The sequence below is a fragment of the Myotis daubentonii genome, chromosome 4 (assembly GCF_963259705.1).
Source record: "Myotis daubentonii chromosome 4, mMyoDau2.1, whole genome shotgun sequence".
Classification (NCBI taxonomy): Eukaryota; Metazoa; Chordata; class Mammalia; order Chiroptera; family Vespertilionidae; genus Myotis; species Myotis daubentonii.
The window spans coordinates 48,694,584-48,715,786 of record NC_081843.1 but is presented as its reverse complement, the minus strand read 5'-3'; the positions used below and the strand labels follow the sequence as shown (position 1 = coordinate 48,715,786).

Genomic DNA, 21,203 nt, shown 5'->3' with positions numbered 1-21,203 from the left:
GGAATTTATCAACTGCTTTTTTTGTTTATTTTCCTAACAGGTGAAAAACGCAGCTGCCAATGTACTCAGGGAAACATGGCTAATTTACAAAAATACAAAGCTAGTAAAAAAGATAGATCATGCAAAAGTAAGAAAACATCAACGAAAATTCTTGCAAGCTATTCATCAGTAAGTACCATTCTTCATTTTCCTCCTGCTTTTGTATCTCTAGGTTTTAATTCTAGCACTTGGTTATTCTTCTCTCATGAGGGAGGAAAAAAAGAAAACGTCGTCAGGCTTGTTCCCAGAGGACGGTATTTGGCACTTTAATAATTTCATAAATGAAATCGTGAGCAAAGTTGTCGGTTCTTGTATGATTAGGAATCATTTATTATTGGGAGAATAGTCATTTAATATATATAGTAATTGAATGTCTTCTCAGTTTCTTTAGAAGCAGTAATTTCAGTTAAAATTGTGTTTCTTAATTTAACATTCATATAGTTTGCTCTAACATGTTTAGTTTGTATCTACTGCAAAATCTTGAAAAAAAGTAACATTTTATTGTCTGGCTATTTTTTAATACTCTGCCTAGCATCTTTATATGAAGGTAGTACTATAGTTGATTTACTACTTGAATTTTTAAATGAGTTTTTAATCAGGACTTGGGGGTTTTCTCTGTGCTACGTGTTCATTGTAGATTTTATAGTTCCTATGGACCCTGTGCTCTTTTATCATTGTCCTGACTTTATTCAGGCCACCAGAGTTCAAGTCTTTCATGCCATTTCATTGATACATTATATCACTATCACAGATGTTAAAGTACAGATTTATATCTAGTGAGCTTCAGTAATAATCTGAAAGCCCCAGGTCCTTCTCCCCCAGGCTGGCGGCATCCTTACCGTAAGTACATTCATGTGGGTGTCCATTATGATGCTCTACAGACTTGCTCTTAATGCCATTTCCAAATGAGGAAGAGCAGACATGGTCACATTTGTGGGTCAGCAAAGAGGCTGTCCTCGTGCAACCTCCCGGGGTAATCATAGAAACGTGGGGAAGTACTAGGTCTCTTGACTAGTCAGTGAAATGTCTTCGAGAGCTAACTAGCACAGCAGAGGAGAAAACTCTGAGGCTGGAGTTTTCATTTTCTATATTTAGATAATTTGTATGTCTTATATTTCACTAACATTCTGTGAGAAATCACTAAGCATTCATATTACCTGTCCAACGAACTTCCCCTTTTAACTAAGTATCACTGAAAATGTGGAATATGTCTGTAATTATGGTCATATATGGACTATCGAGAAATTGCAGCTTTCTTAATGAAAAGAGAATTCACGTACTCTGAGACCTAAATTAGAGGGAGCCTGCACACGCAGTGGAGTAGCTGGCCCTTGGTGCTAGTCTCTCACGCTCTTTTCCTTGCTGCCACCAACAAGCTCTGTGACTCGTCTAGATACAGACTATGCTATTTACCCAGGAAAGCTAGGATTTTAAGATAATACTCCTCTAACATCTGGGAAAGAGTAAAAGGGAAGAGCAAGAGAGGAACACTGTATTTGATGTGGCTCCCGAGAAAGAGTTGCTCCCTGGAGCTCACAGCTGTCTGTGACTGGGTCCTACCACCTAGGAGCACTTGTCTAGACATCTCCATTCCCTGAAGCTTGGAGCTAAGAGAGTGAGTCCCTTGACAGATGCTGAGCCGTCACCTCTGCTCTCATCAGGCCTTTCATCCTTTCTGAGGACAAGCTTCTTCCCCAAGGGTCACCTGACACAACTCTCCCACACCCCAACCATGTAGCACAGTAACCCCAACATTCACACAAGGGGCACTCATGCTATGCTGTGGAGAAATCATTCTCTGCACTTTTAATTTTCCTAGACTAACACATACTAAAATATATTAAATATATTAGAAAGAAAACTCACCTGTGTGGGAGTGGAAATAGCGAGTTCAGTCACTGCACGCGTCCAGCAGCCACACATCCCCTTTCCTCCAGGATTGTATTTGTGTCCCTTCCTGTCATTGTGACCTACTAAATGTATAATTAAATGTGATTTGCCTTTGATGCCTTGGATAAATTTTCATATTCTTTTTTAAATGCTTTGACAGTTTTTTTGTAACATAATTCTGTAGCCATGTGTAAATGGTGGGTATTTATGTTGTCACATAGCTCTTAAATCTGAATATATTCACACTCAAAAATTTGGGGGACAATTTAAGGGTGTTCACTATACAATCTTTTCAACTTTGCTATAGGTTTGAAGTTTTTCATAATCAAATGTCAGGAAAATTATCTTTCAGTAAACCAAGTTTAAAAACTGTCCCTGAGCTGTTGGTGCATTGACCTGATCATAAGGGTTTTGTGGCTCCTTCAGCATGCTTCTTTTGCATAGACTAATAGAGGAGAAAAACATGTGTTATTCCTCTGCTTCCTGCAGACATTTCTTATTCTGTTTCTTCTGTAGCAGTGTATACTCCTAAAGCAGATGAGTTTCCAGCAACTCAAAAATGTTCTGAATTGTTTTATAAATTAGTCTTTGGGTGATTGGGTTTCCTTTGAGGTGGGAGGGACCTTGTACTTTGTGAAAAAGTCCACCTGAGAATTTATGTGGGCTGGGTTTGGCTAGTTTATTCTAATCATACAGTAACTATCTTTCATTTTAAGTTAGTGAAATCACAAAGGAAAGCACATAGGGCTCGATTCCTAAGGGCAAGGCCTTTATTGCCCACTGTTCACACCCAGTGAGACTGTCAGCCTTGTGTGTCAGCACTGGGTGAAGTCAGACTTTGCTAGTTGAGGGAAAATTGACAAACTCATTGGGTAGAGCTCTCCCGGCCTCTCCTATTCTCTGATGTGTCCTGAGAGCTTTGTCAATAGCTCTCTCTCTCCCCTTCTGCCAGCCGCCCTCTATTTCAAATCTTTCTCTTTTCCGAGCTTCATAGCCTTTCTCCCGACACGTGCCCTCTCTAGTCTCGGATGGAAGCCGAACTCTGTAGGCTGTGTCCTCTTCTCAGTAACATATCTGTCTTTGTGGATGGGCACTCAGTGCCACGAAGCAATCTGTGTCTATAACAATTCACCCCTTTTCTGGTAGCAGCTTTAACTTTAAAGTTTATCATTCTTCTATCTCACCTCTATCGACCCATCAATCAGTATAACTTGTCTCAGAGCCAAGAAATTCAACAAACAATTTTTATAACATATCGAGTGTTGCATTACCTACCTTTCAGAAAGCCAGGCTTCCAAACAGCCCCAACTCAGAAAAGATATACCCTTCAAAAAAAAAACAAACACAAACACACACACCACATCATTATAATCCTATTGTTTAGAATATTATCCTTTTAACCCTTAAACATTTTTGCATTCATATTAGGCAGAAATGTTTCCTTAAACATTCTATCTCAAAGAGGCCAAGATGTCACGATACAAGTTCTTCCTTCTGAACTCTAGTTCTGGAGGAAACTATGGGCTTTCGGGTGGGGGATGAATAGCAGCAATGAAGAGGGATGATAATATATTGAATAGTGTTTCTCTTTGATCAATATGCCAAAATCCTACAGAATCTTAACAGGATCTTCCAGCCAATGAATCGAGCCCCTTGTGCACCACTGAACACCACACTGTGTTATTGTGTTCCAGAGTATTTCACAGTTTCTTTTCTTTTGTTTTGTCTTTTTATTTCAACAAAATGAAAATAGAGCTCGGAAGTAAGTTGTGTGAGCCGCTCCGTCAACATTTGCAGAATTCTCTACCGGCTGCATGCACCCAAGCGGATCCTTTATTTGTGAATTTTAGTAGTCTGATTGCTGCTATGGAAATGTGATCCAAAATCATGATATTTTCCTGTGATAAGTGAAGTTCACAAGGAAGAAATCAACATATGTTTCTTATTCTTTTGGGGGAAGAAAAATGTAAAATACACATCTGCGTGTTACCTTTTATTCTGGCAGCTGCAGCTTCAGTAGGCTTTTTCTACCAGTTCTACACCACAGGCAGTCTAAGCAGCAACAAAGCGAGACGCTTTAAGTTCAGGGAGCAGCGAAAGGAATTCCAATCAAATAGGGCTACTCTAGGTCAGCTTTCCAGATGAGTAGAAAATAAAATGGGCAAAATTCTACTGTCAGAAACATAATCTAGGAACCCAGGAGAAGAAAATTACGCTCCATTGATTGGAACATGATGTACTCACCTCAGCCAAGGAACCAGCTCTGGACCCTCCTTCAGACTTGCTGAGTCCAGAACTTTCTCTGCATTTATAAGTTGCTGGAGGTTTCTGGTCTGGTGACCCCAAACTTCAGGCATTCATGTACCAACTATACTATTACTTAAATTTGAAAAGAAAGCTTGATATAAATCCCTGTCATAAATGGATAAGAACTATATCCTTCTCAGCAAAGAGAGGTAAAAGCAATATCAATTGACAATTGAAACACTGGTAATGAATTCTACCCACAGGCTGTTACCTGTAGAAACTCTCTGAGCTGAGAGCCTGCTCTCTGTTTCCTTTTTTTAAAAGAAGATAGCATGTATTAGAAGATAAAAACAGTACAGGGCTGGCCTAAGACCTTTTTCTTATAATAATCAGGAATTAGACGAGAATTAAAAGGAATTACTTTCTCTCCACCTGTTTTAGTATTGTCTAATGTCTTAGTCATCTAGAGTACCTCTTGGTATAAACCCAGCACCTTGGGAACATTATAATAACCTAGCCCACTTTATTTCATGCATGAAGGAATTGATGGTCACTTTAGGGCCAGGGAAGGGTGGCATCCATGTCTGACACTGTGGTTCTCCCTGCTACATTTCTCACTAGTAAGTCACACATCTTTAAAGTTTGTGTGTGTTTTTAAAGGGGGGATTGTTTTTGTTTTTGACTTGTTTTTTAAGAGGCAGACATCAAGACTTGAAACCCTTGTAAATACTTAAGGAAACATTTCTCAACACTATATTAAATTTAAATCTATGTTTGTGAAACTCTTTTAGACTAGGACATATTCCATCTCTATAATAGCATTGAAAAGGAGCCGTTCTTATAAACACAGTCGCAATGACAAGTTATAACCTTAAACTGTTTTAGATTGCTAAAGAGCATGATGTAGGCAGGTGTCAGTTAAATTCTCCCTGGCAGAAGGAACTATCTCTTCACTATACAGCAGATTTGGTGACATATTGGATATCCTAGTTTCAGAACAAAATCACTGAGCATCGGGAACATTTGTTACAAAAATCTCCCTGGCAGTAAAATCTTGCCCTGTGAATATTTTTCTTCTTCTTTGTAATTACCTTTAATTTAATTTGGGAAATAATAAAAAGTATTCTCTCCAGTTTTACCACTACACTTTGTAAAATTATTCATCAGCAAAGTAAAAAGGTTAGCATAGATATATATTTTTTTTATTAGGTAGTTCAGAGAAACCTGCTTCTCTTTTGGAGCAAGGCTTTGAATTGTTGGCTTAAAGAACAAAATGGCACTTTTTAGTTGGAAAACCTTAATTTCTTGGTACCATAGTAAAGACTGAATTAAGTATTTGTTAAAATATTACAATAAATGAATTAAGGAATAGTTCTCATTCAGAAAGATTTTTTTGTAACAGTGACTTTTTAACTATCAGATATATGCAATGGTATTTAAAAGTATCTAAAAGTAACTTTATAAGTAACGATCCCATCTGTCAGATACTTTAATTGTCCTCTGACTTTTATGTACAATAAAAAGGGAAATTCTCCCAAGGAAATGGTCTGGCTTCTCTTCAAGTTCAATGGCAGTTTAAGATAAAAGTCAGGTGAAGAGTAAGAGAATTATGTGTTTTGAGTTGTCTTGCTGCTGGTTGAATAAAAGTTGTATTTTTTGCTAATAAGAATCTCACTTATCACTGTGTCTCATCAGGTTCAAATACCTAACCCAATCCATTTCAGACTAAACAGGGCTAACACCTGTATCTAGTCACATAGGCATAGGAAGGTGCTCACTGCTCTAAGTGATGCAATTCCAGTTGCTTTGCATATTTCTTCCTATGTCTATTTGTCACGATACTGGGGCTTTAATGAATGTTTTGGCTTTTCTCATATGGTTAATTCCTTATGAGCCTTTCTTAATTCAATGTTAACTACCTGGTGAACAGTTGTCCTATGGACACCTCATCCCTTACTCTCTCTCCTTTCCTTTTTGCGGTGTTGGGGAAGCATGCTTCTCATTGTAGCAGATACATAACCAGTTTGGACTTTACCCCAAATATTTAAGGCATTATCCATGCAGTTATTGCCCTTGTCAATTTTGTGCATGCTTTTTGGAAGGCATATGATAGCCATAGAAAGAAAGAAACATTTCTGACTTCAGATTCTGTCTTTTAGATTAAGAAGTGTAAAAATGGAGCAGAGGAAACTGAATGACCAAGCAAATACCTTGGTGGACCTGGCAAAGGTAAGCTGGGGTCTCAGCCCTCATGATTGCATCTGTTGGAATTAACCACGGCACAATAATTAATAATGCTGACACAGGGGGCCACCCTAAATTTATTTAACAAGTCAGCCAACCAACTGCCCCAAAATGATGGTCCAACTTAGAATTTTTTTTTAAACTCTTACTTAATATGTTCTTTTCCTGCCTGTATACATTATTCAACTGCATTCTAAAAGCTTTTCTACTTGCAGTGATTTGGACCAACATTAAGAAACATAAGTGGAATAGGAGACAATACCTTGGGGATTCTTATTTGTAGTTCAGTCTCATCCCTATGAGAACAAAACTACATCTTGGTTTTAACTATGAGGCTTAGGAGGACTCAACAATAAACACTTTTTATGTATTTTAAGCAAAATCAGAAGAATGTACATTTAAATTAAAATACCAGAAATTACATCTTAGCATGAAAGTTGTCTTTCAAAAAAAGGTATCACTTTTGTATAACTTATGGTTCTTTCTCCATTTCATAATTTAAAAATTAATAGTTCCCAAATTCTTCTGACACATTTATAAGCTGTATCTGGTTGATTTTTCCTTGTTCTTCCAAGTAAACTCCACTTTTAAAATATGAATATTTGTCAACAATCACAACATTGCATTTTCTTGGACTAATTCTAAAGATGGGATTAGGATAGCATTTATGTGTGTTCAGCCTCTTAATATAAATGCTTTGAAAGAGGCAACTCTCAATTGGATCTGTACGTTCAGTTGTTTGATAAATCAGCTGTGTCATTTGTAAAGCCTCAAGTATCTACACTAATAAAAGAGAAAAATGGTAATTGGCGTACGGCGATACCCTTTTCATTGGCTAATCAGGGCTATATGCAAATTAACTGCCCACTAAGATTGGCAGTTAACTGCCAACAAGATGGCGTTAATTTGCATATGTAGGCACAATGCAGGGAGGCGAAAGGGAAAGCAGGAAGAAGCCCCCTGCCACTGACAGTGATCGGAAACCCAGGGGGGAGCTAAGAGCTGGGGGGCATGATCAGAGAATCAGGTGCCTTTTCCGCCCTGCCCCCCCAGCCATGATCGGAGAATCAGGTGCCTTTTCCGCCCTGGCCAGTGATAGCAGGAAGTAGGGGTGGAGCCAGCGATGGGAGCTGGGCACGGTCGAAGCTGGCAGTCCCAGGAGCTAGGGGTCCCTTGCCTGGGCCTAAAGCGGAGCCTGCAATCTCGGGGCCGCTGCAGCTGCGGGTCCCCGCTGCCCGGGCCGGACGCCTAGGCCAGAGGTATTAGGCCTGGGCAGGGGTGGAGCCTGCAACTGCAGGGAGCTGGGGGTCCCCTGTCCAGGCCTGACACCTCTGCCGGAGGCCTCAGGCCTGGTCAAGGGGCCGATCCGGTGATTGGTGATCGGAGGGTGATGAGGGTCAACTCCTCTGGCTGAGGCATCAGGCCTGGGCGGGGGCCAGAGCCAGTGATCGGGGGGAGATGGGGGTCCCCTGTCCAAGCCTGACACCTCTGGCGGAGGCGTCAGGCCTGGGTAAGGGGCCGATCAGGCGATCGGAGGGTGATGGGGGTCTACGCCTCTGGCGGAGGCGTCAGGCCTGGGCAAGGGGCAGAGCCAGCAATCGGAGGGGTCTGGGGGTCCCCTGCCCAGGCCTGACGCCTGGGCCAGAGGCATCAGGCCTGGGGTGGGGGCAGAACCAGTGATGGGGGGGAAATGAGGGTCCCCTGCCCAGGCCTGACGCCTCTGGCCCATGCATCAGGCTGGGGAAGGGGCTGATCCTGCGATTGGAAGGTGATGGGGTCAACGCCTGAGGGCTCCCAGTATGTGAGAGGGGGCAGGCTGGGCTGAGGGACGCTCCCCCCACACACACCCAGTGCACGAATTTCGTGCACCGGGCCCCTAGTAATCTATAAAATCCACACATACTATTTCTGGTATCATGAAATAATACATCTAAAGTATATTCACTTTCATGTATATCAGTAACACATAAGATATAAATATTGAAGATGAATATTTGATACCTCAGAAATAGAATATAAGTGAAGTATTTAATGACTTACCTCTGGGAGAGTATATATCACGCATTTAAGCTGGGAAGCACACATATGAGGCTTAGAAACATCCTTGATTAGTATTTACACATGACATTTGCTTGGATACTTCATGAACAAAGATGAGGCAAGCTCTTTCATCGCTTCTATGTCAAATGATAAAAGAAATTAGGAATTAGGAATTTTTATGAAAAAAAGACCACTTGGAAATAATATATATGTTATATCAGTTATATCATGATATATATATATATATATATATATATATATATATATATCCTTTTACTTACGATATAATATTTGTTATATATAGTAACTATATGATTTTACTTTAAAATTCTTTAAGATATATAAAGAATACTGTTTAATTCTTTGGTGCCATGCTTATTATTATGACTGCAGCACTGTCTATGCCACAAGGGTTCAATATTTTCTGGATGAATGGATATTGTTCACAGTCTCAATACTACATAGTAAAAAAATAAAAAGTTAATGCGTTTTGTCTCCATTGCCCAACTCAAACTAGCTGTCTGTGTTCTGAATAGTAACTTCCTTACATAGTCAGTCCATTTATCATCATTAGGAGAACGTTCCACAGGCCGGTTCGGCAGGAAAAGAGCACACGTTGCAACGGGAAATGAGGTAAAAGAAGGAAGGCTCAGAGAAAGGGGACTGTGACTTGGGGAAAACTTAAAGGACCTAAGGCTTACAGCTCCAGTCTTCCCTTCCTGGCCACCCTCTCCCCTCTCTACCTCTATGTCAGTCATCCCTGAGAGCCTCTGGGATACTTCTGGAAATAAACTGGGAGTCAGAGTCATGAACAGCCTCTGATCAAGACAATCAATTGCAAAATTCACTAGGATACCAAAAGCATCTTCCATTTCAAACCATTTAGCATCTGATTAAACCATAGCCAACAAGGTAGCCTGGTAACTTCAGTATCGTCAACTTTTTATTCTCTCGTTGATTATCTGTAAAAATGCTCTTTAACCCGCAGAGCCATAATTTGAAACATGGGACAGCAGAAGATATTAACAAGTTTTTTACAGCTTTAAGTTCCTAAATTACACCATCAAGTCAGTTTGTCTTAAACTTTGTTTTCCACCCATAGAATTTGTGCTACATCCTAATACTATCCATACTATTATTTGTTTTTCTAAAATCTCCTGTTTTTAAAAATTAACCTTGCCCTAATTACTAGTACACATTACAAAATGCATGCAGTGCACTAACATTTGTATAATCATTAAACTATATATATATAAATATTAAATCAAAACATGTTTGTCTATCTGTACACCAGAAATCATTGGACATACCACCTACAGTATTCTCAGGGGCGGGATCTAATTAATGCCTAAGATATTACAATTCTAAGTCCTGGCATCGAACACACACATACCCTGAAATTTTCTTTGCAAGATCCTAGTAAAGTGCCCAGGTAACTGACGCCCCGCCCCTGTTGCACTGATTGTCCCCAAAAGGAGACCAGCCCTCAAGCTCTGAGAATTGACGGTTTCTTCCAGGACCCGTGTAATTAAGACTTAGTTCTTGGTTTTTCTATTCCTCTCAATCCTGTTTTCCAGACCCAGAATATCATGTATGACATGATTTCCGACTTAAACGAAAGGAGTGAAGACTTCGAGAAGAGGATTGTTACCCTGGAAACGAAATTAGAGACTTTGATTGGTAGCATCCACGCCCTCCCCGGGCTCATCAGCCAGACCATCAGACAGCAGCAGAGAGACTTCATTGAGGCCCAGATGGAGAACTACGACAAGCAAGTCGCCTACAATGCCGAGCGGTCCCGGTCCTCATCCAGGAGGCGGCGGTCCTCCTCCACAGCGCCACCAACTTCATCAGAGAGTAGCTAGAAGAGAATCAGTTAACCACAAACTAAGACTTTTTGCCATCATATGGTCAATATTTTAGCTTTTATTGTAAAGCCCCTATGGTTCTAATCAGTGTTATCCGGGTTCTGATGTCAGAATCCTGGGAACCTGAACACTAAGTTTTAGGCCAAAATGAGTGAAAACTCTTTTTTTTTTTTCCTTTCTTTCAGATGCACAGGGAATGCACCTATTATTGCTATATAGATTGTTCCTCCTGTAATTTCACTAACTTTTTATTCATGCACTTCAAACAAACTTTACTACTACATTATATGATATATAATAAAAAAAGTTAATTTCTGCACATACTGGTTTGGTCAATTGACATTTCTGAAGATTCACATCTCTCCTTATTTTCAGGTAAAATGACTGAATATCACCTGATACATGTTGATAATTTTGATTTCCAGAAGTTTGGCAGGTTGGAAAAAAACTTTCAATTATTATATTTACTAGGATGTTCCATCATTATGAAATATTATAGTCACATCATTTGACCCAGCCCAGTTTACTATTTGAGTTTATAGCCTCATTTCTAATTTGGTTTCCAAATTATGTGGAAAATGAGGTGGTTCTATCAAAACATAAAATAAGACGTACAGATGTTTTAAATAATTATTTCATTCCAAGCTTAAAAAAAATAACTCAAAGAAATTATCAGGGTACACCATTGTCTGTGAACTGATATTGCAGAATTTAGGTCTAAATTAGTTGTCATCTTTTTCCATATATTCATTCATTATTTGGGTTGGGATTATACACATGCATTTGCATACTTCCTAATAACTTAATAAACATAATTTTTAACATGGTACATATCACCTAAGAAATGGTCCCCATTTAATCTGTATTTCCTTACTTGGTACAAGGAAGTAAATGGCATCTGGTAAATTTAAGGAGCTTCATTACACTTGTTTCATGAGTGGTTAAGGTTGGTTTCTGTAAAAGAGAACTGGGTAGTTACTGCTGCAAACACATCTCTTTTCCATTGGTTTTAGAACAACCCCCCTTGAAATGATAGTAATGTGGAATTCCCTCACATGGTGGTACTTGCAGAGTCTGCAGAAAGAACTGACCTGAGGTGGTAGGGATAACACATAAAAACAAGGTTTCACTTAGCCCGCTGCTGGGTTGCCCTAAAACTAAAAATGACCCCTTTATTTTCAGAGAATTTCTGCTTTGCCATCTTCCCCTTTATTTTACACCATATCTTTGGGGTCTACCTTACAACATTGCAAGTTGCTTAGGATACCAAGTACTTTTCTTCTGTAACACAAAACTACAATGATATATTTCATCATCTTCCATAGTTCAGTGAGTAAAGTCACTTTCATAGCTAGTCTCCATAATCAATGCAAAATCTAACATTTCCATTCAAGATCAAGGATGTAAAACGATGATTCCTTTCGATTGAGAATAAATTACCATTATTACCCATCCAAAGTGGCTGAAAATAAAGCTCATTTACACTTCTTCTATATGTCTATGTAGGATGAGGACAAAGTTTGGAATGTCCTTTAATAAATGAAAGAAAACCAGAGCACGCTTATAGCAATATACTGCTGAGTTAAATGAATTTAAAAATCCTGCATTATCAGGATTTCTACTTCATGAGTGAAACTAAAGTTTCCTTTATGTATTCTGGGTTGCATACAAAAATATATCAAGTATTTGGTATAAACATTGGATATAAGAAAAAAATTTTGAAAGATAATTTGTTCTTGCAACTGATGCAGTTAATTCTTGTGTATATTCTACCTCTATTGTGACTAAAAGGCAAAGTAGGAGATAATTAAGTCTAATTATCATTTTACTGATGAATTAGCACTACCATCCAAAACCACTAGAAGACTAAGGAGAAAATAGTATTTTCTTCTGTTGAAGGAAAGAGGAGAGTTTTAATTTCCATGTCATTATCTTGTGTTTATTCTCTTCTTCCAAATTAGCAGCAATTCATGTAAGATGTCATTCTTTTGTCTTCTAAATTGATCTTACTTTTCCTGTTCCTCTATGCAAAGTACATGAAGACTAGTAGAGATGCAAAAAAAAAGTGTAGGATCTTTTGTCTATTTTTTTTCTAAGTACCAAGAAAGTCACAATTTAAAAGAGGAAGAGAGGACCATCTGTTGCATAGACATGGTTGGCAATATGCTGAATGAACCCTACATTACCAAGACTCTTCCATGAACATTATGCAAAATCCTCTGAATCTCCTAAAATGACTGCTCTTTTGTGGTGACATATACCTTGCTATAATTTGCACTTTGTTTTTCAAAGTTTCTAATAATGAGTCTTGTTACACCTCAGCCTACCATACCTTGGCCTCACTATTTCTCCACAGCCAGTACAAGAGCATAAGGCTAGAACAAATCACTTTGAATTACAATGACACCACCTTCCTCAATAATGTTCTTAATCTGCCCTTTTTGTACACAGTTGACAGAAGATTCCAATAAAGATGAACAAAATACATAACAGGTAGTAGATCTACTAAATTTCACATGCTTTCTCCCTAATTTCTCCTCCCTTGGTGATTGTTTTACAGAGATTCTCCCATCAAAGCATCTCGAATAATCAATTTTATTCCAAACAGAATATGAAATTTGTAGAAAAACCAATTAGAGTTAATATGAATCTTCAAAGATGGATTGAAATACTAGAGCCTTCCTATTTTGCCACTTTGCCCAGTCTTGAGAAATAGAACGATGAAGGTAAAAAATATGAGGTTAAAAGTCAGGTCTGGGTTTGGAAATTACTTCTGCCTCTTGATAGCTCTATGTATGTGAACAGCCTTAATCCTTCTGCCCCTTTATCTCATCTACAAAATGAGTATTCAAATATAGATATCAGTGAGACTCTTGCAAAACCTAATGTTTTATCAAATCATGGTAGATACTTTTTGTTACTATTTCCAGTATAAGGCAACAAACATTAAATACCCCATTACATGCCTGTTTAATTTTATTATAACTTTTAACAGCTGGCAGGATAGTTTATAACATCTCTCTCTTACCTATCTAATTCTTAAATCAAGTGACTGGATTCTGGTTTAGTTGTTCAGTTCCTGGTCCTATCACTGATTTTTGTTTAATCTGATCTAGAATACCAATAGGTATGTATGTGTTGTCTTTGTGATTCTGACATACTTTTTTCTTCTTGGCATCTCATCTCACAAGACCTGTTCATGAATATGATCCGGGAATGTAGAGGGTTCTTGTCCTCTGTGCCTAGGACTTGGGGTACTCACTTGGGGATGTGCTGGTACAGTCACCCAAGAAGTGGACCAAAGGGCTCAACTCCTTTTCCATATCCGTCCCTAAAGATCATGAGCCTCCATGTACTTCTCCCAGCCTGAGTAACACACTGATCCAGTTTGTGTGTTTTAAATGAATTGTCAAGTTAATCCACTAAGAAAAAAGTACCAGACTGGTTGTTTGATTATTAGAATCCTAGTAAATGTTGTTGGGCTTGGAGTCCCCTGGAATAAGGGCCATGACCTGAGGAACTTCTGCCCATCTCACTGTCACTATTGCTAGAGTCAGGTTTTCAGGCCAATGAAGAAAAGAAAGAAGAAGAAAAAAGCCTGTCAAGGCTGCTTTCTAGTGCTTCTGTTAAATATGTCCTGAATCAGGGAATCCATAATTAGAAAATACGTATTATAACTTCATAGGCCCTGGCCAGTTTGGCTCAGTGGATAGAGCGTCGGCCTGCAGACTGAAGGGTCCCAGGTTCGATTCCGGTCAAGGGCATGTACCCTGATTGCAGGCACATCCCCAATAGGGAGTGTTCAGGAGGCAGCTGATCGATGTTTCTCTCTCATCGATGTTTCTAATTCTCTATCCCTCTCCCTTCCTCTCTGTAAAAAAAATCAATAAAATATATATTTTTAAAAATAACTTCACAGATATGTCCCCTTTTAATTTTTAGAAATACTCTGAATCCCCCCTCCCCCCGAAAATCGTCTTTTCTCTACTTAGGAATTTTCTTCTGCCCCAATGTTTACAGTCCCCAGACGGTAATGGGATGGGGGATGGGGACAGCTACAAAAGAAATTAGAAATTACCAGACAATAGTGGGGTAAAGGCCTGGGGAGGGGACAGGACTCAGGGGGAGGGCTCAATGAGAAAAAGAAGGGGACATCTAAAATACTTTAAACAATAAAGATAAAACTTTTAAAAAAAGACATTCCTAGATGCCTACCTGGTGGTGCCAGGAGCACCAGATTGGCGTTCGCTCAATGTTTGGTGCAGCTAAAAGCTGAGTGTGAGGAAGGCCATGGTCAGTTGACTGTGGCCAGAGATCTGAACAGGGGGATGCTTTCTCCTACCTTCCAATTTTGTAATAACCTGACTCCTCTACTTGTTAGGAAAGCAGCTCTTCTCTCTCTTCAGAGTCCAACTGCATAAGTATTAATCCGGGGGGGGGGGGGGGCGGGGGCGGGGGAGAATAATTGTTGGAGAAGGGGTTACAAATGCAGAATGGAATTAAGCTATGAAGAACCCTGTGGTACTGAACTGGAATCGAAGGCATCAGTATGAACTCATGGATATAGATATAGATACAGGTGTGTGTTTAAATAAATGTATGCTTGTATATTTATTTTAATTCCATTTGCTGAAAAGCCCTAGAAGCAAAAATATCCCAAACCTATTGCTTTGTCCTTGGATGCTAAATACTATTCTCCTTGTAAAAATGGCAGATTTCAGGAGTGTAGCAGAGAAATTCAAATGAGCCTAGAACAGTGATGGTGAACCTTTTGAGCTCGGCATGTCAGCATTTTGAAAAACCCTAACTTAACTCTGATGCTGTGTCACATATAGAAATTTTTTGATATTTGCAACCATAGTGAAACAAAGACTTATATTTTTGATATTTATTTTATATATTTAAATGCCATTTAACAAAGAAAAATCAACCAAAAAAATGAGTTCGCGTGTCACCTCTGACACACGTGTCATAGGTTCGCCATCACTGGCCTAGAACATCATATACTAGAAAGTAAGACACATATAAATGAGGACAGGAGGACACAAAGGCTAGCCTGCACACATCATAAAATCACAAATCTGGGATCATTGGAGCATAAGCAATATTAATAGTTTATGACCCATTATATAAAAATATCTAATAGTCTTTGCTTAATACATAAAAAGGGAAAGCTCTTCCTCATAGTGGGTTAAAGTCTGTGAAGAACACGATGTATATTTACATAGTATCAGATACCTTTCAATACATTTATTTTACTAATTACTAAGGGTTAATGGTAATTTCACTGTTAAGAAAAAGGAAATGAAAAACTAGAGACCAGCTCCTTACCCATAGAAACAAAGTCACATCGCCAATAATAGAGCAGGCCCATGTCATATGCCTCCTGAAATGATGTAATACGGACACTTCTAACATATTCCTGCCAAAAATGCATAACCTGAATCTAGTAATGAGGAACAAACAGACAAATCCAAAGAGGTAGGCCAACAATGGATAAATAAATGTAAATTGATTTTTTAAAAACTAGCCTTACTCTTTAAAAATGTCAATTTTAGAAAAGACAAAAACAAAATATGAGGAAATGCTTCAGGTGAAGGGAAAATGTATAGACATGACAACTAAGTGCACATCATCTTTCTGGATTAGATTCTGGTCTAGGAGGAAAATACATAAATGACTTTACAGGGACAACTGGCAAAGGATTAGGACTATGGATTAGGTAATAGTTTTCTATTTCAAATTTTCTTTTTTTTTCTAACTATATTGTAGTTATAAAGGACAAGTCTTTGTTCTCAAAAAATACACATTCCAGAATTTATCATAATGGAGCATACTGTCTTTAACTTCCTCTCAGATGGTTTAGAAGTATGTCACCTGTTCATGAGGTGGAAAAGAAGGTGGATGGAGGGAAGGAGAACGATCAAGCAGTGGAAAAAATGTTAACAATTAATAATTTAGTTAGAGGGCATATATAAGTTCTTTGTATTATTCCTACAACTTTTCTGTAAGTTTGAAATCATATAAAATAAAACATTATGAAATAAAGAACCATCAATAGGAAATAGGTATAGTTAATAATTCTTTACAGAAAGTAAAAAGAATGGGATAGGTCTACATACAGTTATGGAAAGCTTGCCAATGTATAGTATTATAGATTCTTTTTAAGTTTGGAAAATAAATGGATTATCCCACATATGTAACATATAAAACCATATATGTCTCTGCATTCATATAAACATGTGAAAGTGCACAGAAAAATTATGACAGACTATATTTAAAAATATAGTCTTGGTTATCTCTGAGCAGGAGTGAAAATGGAGTGATCAAAGAAGACATCTACTTCATCAGTGGCGTTTAATTTTTTTTAAAGAAAAATGTGTTCTTGTAGTAATGAAAACTAAATAAAAGGGAAAATGTTTAAAACATACTAGAAAGTGGACAAGCGATAAAACAGGAGAAAATGGGAAAGTATGGACTCACAAGTACTGGGAAAGGATTACCTTTGAATAGAACAGTTATGTTTGTTCTAATCCCCAAAAAGAAATTTTCTGAAGCTAGACACAGGTATAGACATGTTTGGAGGTCTGGATGAGGGAAACTCTTTCATACCTAAAGACCTCTGCCTCTCTAAGCAATTGAAATCATGGTCAGTTACTAAATAAGTTAAAGAGGGGGCTTTCAGAACAAACTTAGTCTGAAGAAAACAACTGAATAGGAGACATGATAGTTGTCTTCAAATACTTGGAAGGCTTTGAGAACCATCGAGATCTTGAAAGGTTTTGGCTCAAAATCATGGCTTTCCAACAATGAAACAGGCAGTCTTGACTGGTAATAGGTCTCTGGCATCAGAATTGCTTAAGCAGAGGTTTGAGGATATTATTGATCACATTCTGTGTGTACCAAAATATGTCAAGTCTCTACCTCTTGCTTATGGTCCAACCACTCTCACCAGTTTTCTGTCAGAAGTGAAGAAGCTATATAGTAAGGCCTTTCCATTGCCAAATTATAGGGTGTCCCAAAATTCACGCAAGATTTACAAATCTTGCGTGAATTTTGGGACTCCGTATATTTGACTCCAGAATGCATATCTTTAAAAACATTATTGTAAGCTATTTCTAATGGTACTAAAATATATTTAAAAATACACACTATCTACCACCTATCTTAAAAAAGAAAACATCTCAAAATTGAAATCTATTGTATTCCTCACGTTGTACCCACTTTTCACTGCATCTCCATCTAGCCTACCAGAGCTAATCATTATCCTGAACTAAATGCCTATCTTCCTCTTGCTCTTGCTTTTTAAATATTTTATAACATGTACTCTCTATTTGTATTTATTTTATGACTTACTATAACTTTACATTTTTTTTAAAAAAAATAGTAGTTAGTATATTTCACTATGTGTTATTTTCTGTTAATTCCCTTTTCAGCTCAACATTGTGAAATTCATAAATGTGTGTGGGAAGTTGGATAGCTTATTATAATATCTTTATTTTGGTGATGGACATTTAAGCCAATTTCAATATTATCGTCACTACACATGATGCTGATATAAAAATTCTTGTGCACATCATTGTGTACATATACGTGTGAGGGTTGCCAGAGCCCAGATTGCCAGCCATTGCGATACGGTCCCCCGTTTGCCATGACTGCTTTATTAGAGAGCTGAGATGGTGACCCCCTCAGGCTTGACGCTGACCAGGTGTGGGCTGGGGTAAGATTACCGTCTCCATTGACTCTAGTGTGTCATGAACTATTCTCATTGTCTATGTTTCTCAAGTCACATGCGAGTGTTAAGAGCTGATTTAGAGCAATGGTTCTAAAACTCTACAAAGAGGGATTTTTAAAGTCCTAGTTGTCTGCAGATAGTACTTTCATTAAATGCACAATAGATGACATGGCAGCATCAAATTACTCTCAAAGATTCTAAATGCTTTCACCTAGTTTTGGTTATGATGTCTTCTTAAACTGGTCACAACAATTTCCAGATTGCTACCTATCTGAGAGGACCACACTCCAAGTAGCACCGTTCTAGATTATATACCTAGGAGTTGAACTGCTGTGCAATAGAATTTGCACACCTTGAAATTTACTAATTTGGTCAAATTACACTCCAAAGTACTGGAACCAATTTGCATCCTATTGATGGAAGAAAATTGTTCACACTATATATATCATATAGTTACTGGTACCAACTCAACTATTAGTATTGGTACAATTTTTAACTTTTGCAATCTGATAGGCATGAAGTTCTATCTCCTTGTGTTTTTGAGTTGCAACACCTTTTCATGTTCATTGGATGGGTAGGTTTCTACTTTTTAGTTGCCTATTCATTCCTTTGCTCATTTTTTCCTTATTTAGTAGTATTTTGTTTACTGATTTACAGGTCTTCATATGTTTTGAAATTACTCATTTAATTTTGGTTATAATTCTTAAGATATATATTTGTTGCAGGCTTTAATTTGCTAATAGTTCATTTAGAAGTTTTGCTTTATGTTTTTACATGGTATTGGCCTATAATTTTATTTTCTTATACTGTATTAATATTGTAAAAGTAACTGTTTAGAACCGAAGTGACCCCTTTTGTCTTATTTTAGGATTTTCTCTTTTTAAATTTTTTAAATTGCACTTAAATAGTAGTTGAGAGTTTACTTGAACTTGCATAGAAAATTATTGGGCCTCCGATTTTCTATGGAAAGATAATTTACCACTAATTGATTCATTTTTAAAAAATTAGTTTTGAGTTTACCGAAGAGTTCTCTTTTCTGAATCACTTAAAATGTTTTATTTTCTAACAACAATTCCATTATACTTTTGGTTTTATTTGAATAAAGTTTATCATGGCATCCTTTACATTTTTTTCTTTAAATCTACTATGTCCATTGGCATAACTCCTATTTAAACTCTTTAATAAATAATAACACAAGAATAAACTCTGTTTCGCATACTCACAACTGTAAACCTACTTTTGCCCCAGCTTATATATCTATTTCTTCCTCCATCTTTATTTTCTTTCATCTTCATTTTTATTTTGTTTTTTAATGGTATTCTTTTTCATACTTTCTAAGTTGGACACTTAGCTCAATGTTTAACCTAAAATTTCCCCCTTCAAGAACTAGTTAATTGTGTTTACATTTTGTTAAATAACCCTTTTTTGAAGTATTACAGACACACAGAAAGGTACACAAATCATAAGATTACAATTCGATACATGTTACTGGAGTCCAGATACTCCCATCATGACCTCTTTAGACATTATTCCCTCTCCTTTCCAAAGGTAATTATTATTCCAACGGCTAACAACAGAGAATACTTTAGCTTATTTTGAACTTTATAGAGTAAGTATGCATTGGTGAGTTGCATTTTTCATCCAACATTGTCTGTGACATCCATCTATGGTGTACTGGTTGCCGGAGTTTGTTCATGTTTATTGCTATAGTATTTCCATTGTACATTTATATCACAATTAGCTTATCTTTTCTAATGTTAATGTTCATCTGGGTTGTGTTGAAGTTTTTACTAAGAATAATGCTACCACAAACATTCCTATACATGTATTTTAGGGAACACATGCATGCATTTCTGTTTGATATAAATGTAGGAATGGAATTGTTGAAACATGGGTCACATGAATATGTTCAACTTCAGTAGTTGAAGTAGTTACTGACAAATAATTTTCCAAACTGGTTGTATTTATTTGCATTCCCAAAGTGGTATATGATAATTCCAATTCTTCTACATTGTCAGAAATACTAGATATAGTTGTTCTGTTTAATATTGGCTATTCTGGTGGGTATATAGCAATTGCTTAGTGTAGTTTAAATTTCCATTTCTCTGATTAACTGTGAAGTTAAGCATACATTTGCAGGAATTCTTTTATACATGCCAGTTAAAAATCCATTGCCTTCTGGCTTATATTGTTATAATTAAAAGGCGACTTTTTGTCAGTTGTTTTCTTTAAAAAAAAAACACAACTTTTTTCTCTTGCTAAGTTTGAATCTAATTCTATGATGATCGGTAGTGTCATGATTTGTCTAGATATTAATTTCTATTATGTATTTTGCTTGAGACTTGATATACTTTCTGAATTTAAAAAATCATAATTTCTGCAGTTCTGAAAAGTTTTTTTAGTATTCTTTCTCCATGTCTCTCTATTCTCCTTTACTGACATTCCAATTAGTTGAATATTAGACATTCGCATTTCATATTCTGTCTCTTGACCTCACTTTGTTATTTTATACAGCATTCTGGATATTCTCTTCAGCTCTATCTTGTAGTTTAGTAATTCTTTTAGTGTTTAGTCTGTGCTTTAGGTAACATTCTGCTCTTTTCTTCATTAGCATTGGCCTTCCTTATCTCCTTGGAACTTTCTGAGCTATTTTCTGCCTTAGAGTTTACACAGGCTGCTGCATTTTACTTGAAAGCTCTGTCTCCCAGACACAGAAAATAGCTCTCTGGGTACAGCTAATTTTTCATCATTTAGGCCCCAATATTAGTGTAGCCTTCTCAGAAGTGACTACTAATGAAACTAAAACATCAAAATTGTATTATGCAGTTAAATCTATACTTAAAAGAAAATATGGTTTTAAAATGGGTTGGGGGCTGATATTAGAAAGGCAGAATATCATAAATTAAAGAGGTAGTAAACAGTTCACAGCCAGTTGTCCTGGAGGTCAAATCCCCCTAGTATTAACTACAACATTCAAGGCTTAACTACAACAAGACTGCGCACAAAGACCACTAGGGGGTGCACCAAGAAAGCATAAAAAATGCGGAGACAAAGAAACAGGACAAAATTGTCAATGGAGGATATTGAGTTCAGAACCACACTTTTAAGGTCTCTCAAGAACTGTCTAGAAGCTGCTGATA

General features: G+C 37.3%; 1 protein-coding gene across 5 annotated transcripts in view; it reads left to right on the top strand.

The window, feature by feature from the left end:
• The window catches only part of KCNN2 (potassium calcium-activated channel subfamily N member 2), a 364,306-nt gene extending 353,659 nt beyond the window's left edge, over positions 1-10,647 (top strand). For all 5 annotated transcript variants that reach the window (XM_059693866.1, XM_059693865.1, XM_059693870.1 and 2 more), the window contains 3 exons: positions 41-168; positions 6,336-6,405; positions 10,038-10,647. In XM_059693866.1, coding sequence (XP_059549849.1) covers positions 41-168; positions 6,336-6,405; positions 10,038-10,325 — 486 coding nt within the window. In that variant the 3' untranslated portion in view covers positions 10,326-10,647. The remainder of the gene's footprint in view (positions 1-40; positions 169-6,335; positions 6,406-10,037) is intronic.
• The last annotated feature ends 10,556 nt before the right edge of the window (positions 10,648-21,203 follow it).